We start from the raw sequence: 2,500 nt of genomic DNA, 5'->3' as shown, positions 1-2,500 counted from the left end.
TTTTATATTCATTATTTTGTATTTTGATTGATTTCAGTCCCTTTGGATGTAAAGCCAGTGCTCTACCAACTGAGCTATCTGGGACACCCTGAGGATGAAACAAATTGTCATATTTTATATTCATTATTTTGTATTTTGATTGATTTCAGTCCCTTTGCATGTAAAGCCAGTGCTCTACCAACTGAGCTATCTGGGACACCCTTGAGGATGAAACAAATTGTCATATTTTATATTCATTATTTTGTATTTTGATTGATCACGGTCCCTTTGCATGTAAGGCGAGTACTCTACCAACTGAGCTATCTGGACACCCCTGAGGATGAAACAAAGGTCATATTTTATATTCATTATTTTGTATTTTGATTGATCACGGTCCCTTTGCATGTAAGGCGAGTACTCTACCAACTGAGCCATCTGGACACCCCTGAGGATAAACAAAAGTCATATTTTATTTTTATCATTAAAAAAAATGTTTAATTTATTTTTGACATACCTTTGGAGTAACCTTAAACTGTCCAATCATGTCGTTCAATTGTCTGGCTAAGGTCTCCAGCCCGTCCTTCTCCTCCCTCAAGTCCACGCAGGGCACGTGACTGAACCACTTGGGTAGTTTGTCGATCACGCCGGTGTGGATGGGGAGGTGGAGAAAAGAGTCCTGTCAAAGAAAAGTATTTTGTTTGTTTTGTTTTTAAAACACAAAACCAGACCTGCCAACATGTGATTATGCTAATCAGGGATTTTGAGGAGCAAAATCAGGGATTTTTCATCCCAATCAGGGATATAAGGAAAATGTCGAGAAAATAAAATTGTACTCACCAAAACTAGAAATAAACTGTATGTACAATATACGAGGAGGTCAGGATCAAACCATACTAAGCCACATGAAACAAATTGAAAAAAACTCGTTTTTGTGGTCAGTGACCAAATAAAAAAAAAATTCGCAAAAAAAAAAAAAAAAAATTTTCGACATTCCGGGATTATAAGCTCAATTCCGGGATTCCGGGATGGTGGCTTAAATCCGGGATAATCCCGGAAAATCCGGGATGGTTGGCAGGTCTGCACAAAACCCGTCTGGCCTGCTCAGAGTGGAACATGAACTGACAAGTCACGTGATTCTATTCAATTGTTCTCAATTCGGAAATGGTATACGAAATAAAGTTAATGTTTTTATTGTTTGTTATTGGCTGAAGATGGGTTTTGAGCTCAAAACACTCTGTTTTTGTTATCTTATTCTTTTTCGAAGACGTAATACTCATTTTTGCTCATGACTTTACATTTAAATTAAATTGAACTTTTATGTAGCGCAATATAATTCACTAAGCATGCTCAAACGCTCAACAAGGGGTCCCAGGCAAACAGCAACATTTAACATTTAGGATGGGACATGACGCCTGTTAGGCGATATTACATTTTGTTTTCGGACAGAGACAACGCTGTTAACGGCCAGGTACTCATTTTACACCTGAGTACGATGAGAGAATGTGAGTAAAGAGCCTTTTCCAAGGACTCAACAATGCGCCAAGCGAGTTTGGAACCCAGAACCTCCCGATCCGAAAGCGAGTGTCATACCACAAGACCACATAGCCGCACCGATTTGATAACTATGGAAGGTTCGTTTTGTTTTTGTTTTTAAGAGTTTTACGGCGCTTGCAACACATTAAGTCATATCAGCGCCAGTAAAAAGGAAGAAAATGGGTTAGAAAAAGTTCTAGAATTACAATCAGAGAACCCAAGAAAGGTAAGACAAAGGAGAATTGGTTCAAATAGGAAATAGATGTAAGTTCCAAGAGCATACCATCAAAGTAATTAGTTTGAGATCACCTAAAAGTCCATCCAGATACAAGCACAGGCCTCCCCACTAAGAGGAATACACTCAAATTTTTTACAAATCATATATAATACAAAGAAAATATAATACAGTGCATAACAGGGGAGTGATTTACAAGGAAAAAAATATCCCCCTCCCAAAACTATACATTTGACTGTTTCCCTCCCAGCCCGTGCCAGGACAAAACAAGTAATCTCATTCCAAGACAAAAATAAAAGCTAGTTGGAAAACAGTATAGGGGGATAGAAGACACAGTAAGTACCTCCCTGCCCACTATGGGAGGTCAGGAACCCCACCCAGACTATGGAAGGTTCAGCATAATAAAAAGAGAGATGGGCTATCATGGACAGACAGGTTACGAAAGAGGAAGTGTTGGAGAAGGTGGAAAAGGGTAGAATGTGATCGATACCATCAGAAAGAGGGCACGTTATGGTTTTGGGACACGTGTGGAGAAGTGACGGAATAGAAAAAATGCTAACATCTGAGATGATTGAAGGAAATAGAGCTAGAGGAAGACAAAGAATGACATATCTAAATAACCCAAGAATGGCCAAAAAAAGGGTTTATTTAAAAAGCAACACGATTCATGGGCACTGCAGACCCTGTGAAATTGTGGAGCAGCTACCCCAACCTGTCAAATACACCTGATGGAGATGTTAGACAAAGCAGGGG

At 39.2% G+C, this 2,500-nt stretch overlaps 2 protein-coding genes across 2 annotated transcripts in view; both read right to left on the bottom strand.

Moving 5' to 3' along the window:
- The window catches only part of LOC144980253 (uncharacterized), a 22,818-nt gene extending 21,745 nt beyond the window's left edge, over positions 1-1,073 (bottom strand). Inside the window, exon 1 of the mRNA XM_078927876.1 lies at positions 494-1,073. Coding sequence (XP_078784002.1) covers positions 494-523 — 30 coding nt within the window. The 5' untranslated portion in view covers positions 524-1,073. The remainder of the gene's footprint in view (positions 1-493) is intronic.
- Positions 1-2,500, bottom strand: part of LOC144979237 (uncharacterized) — a gene marked incomplete at its 3' end in the record, with an annotated part of 269,055 nt that overhangs the window by 64,433 nt on the left and 202,122 nt on the right. The gene's annotated exons all lie outside the window — the stretch shown is intronic.

Source organism: Berghia stephanieae, chromosome 9 (genome assembly GCF_034508935.2).
Source record: "Berghia stephanieae isolate SIO BIC M18660-M18661 chromosome 9, UCSD_Bste_1.3, whole genome shotgun sequence".
In the NCBI taxonomy this organism is placed as follows: domain Eukaryota; kingdom Metazoa; phylum Mollusca; class Gastropoda; order Nudibranchia; family Aeolidiidae; genus Berghia; species Berghia stephanieae.
Note: the sequence above shows the minus strand (reverse complement) of the source record. Positions and strands in the feature narration are given on the sequence as shown.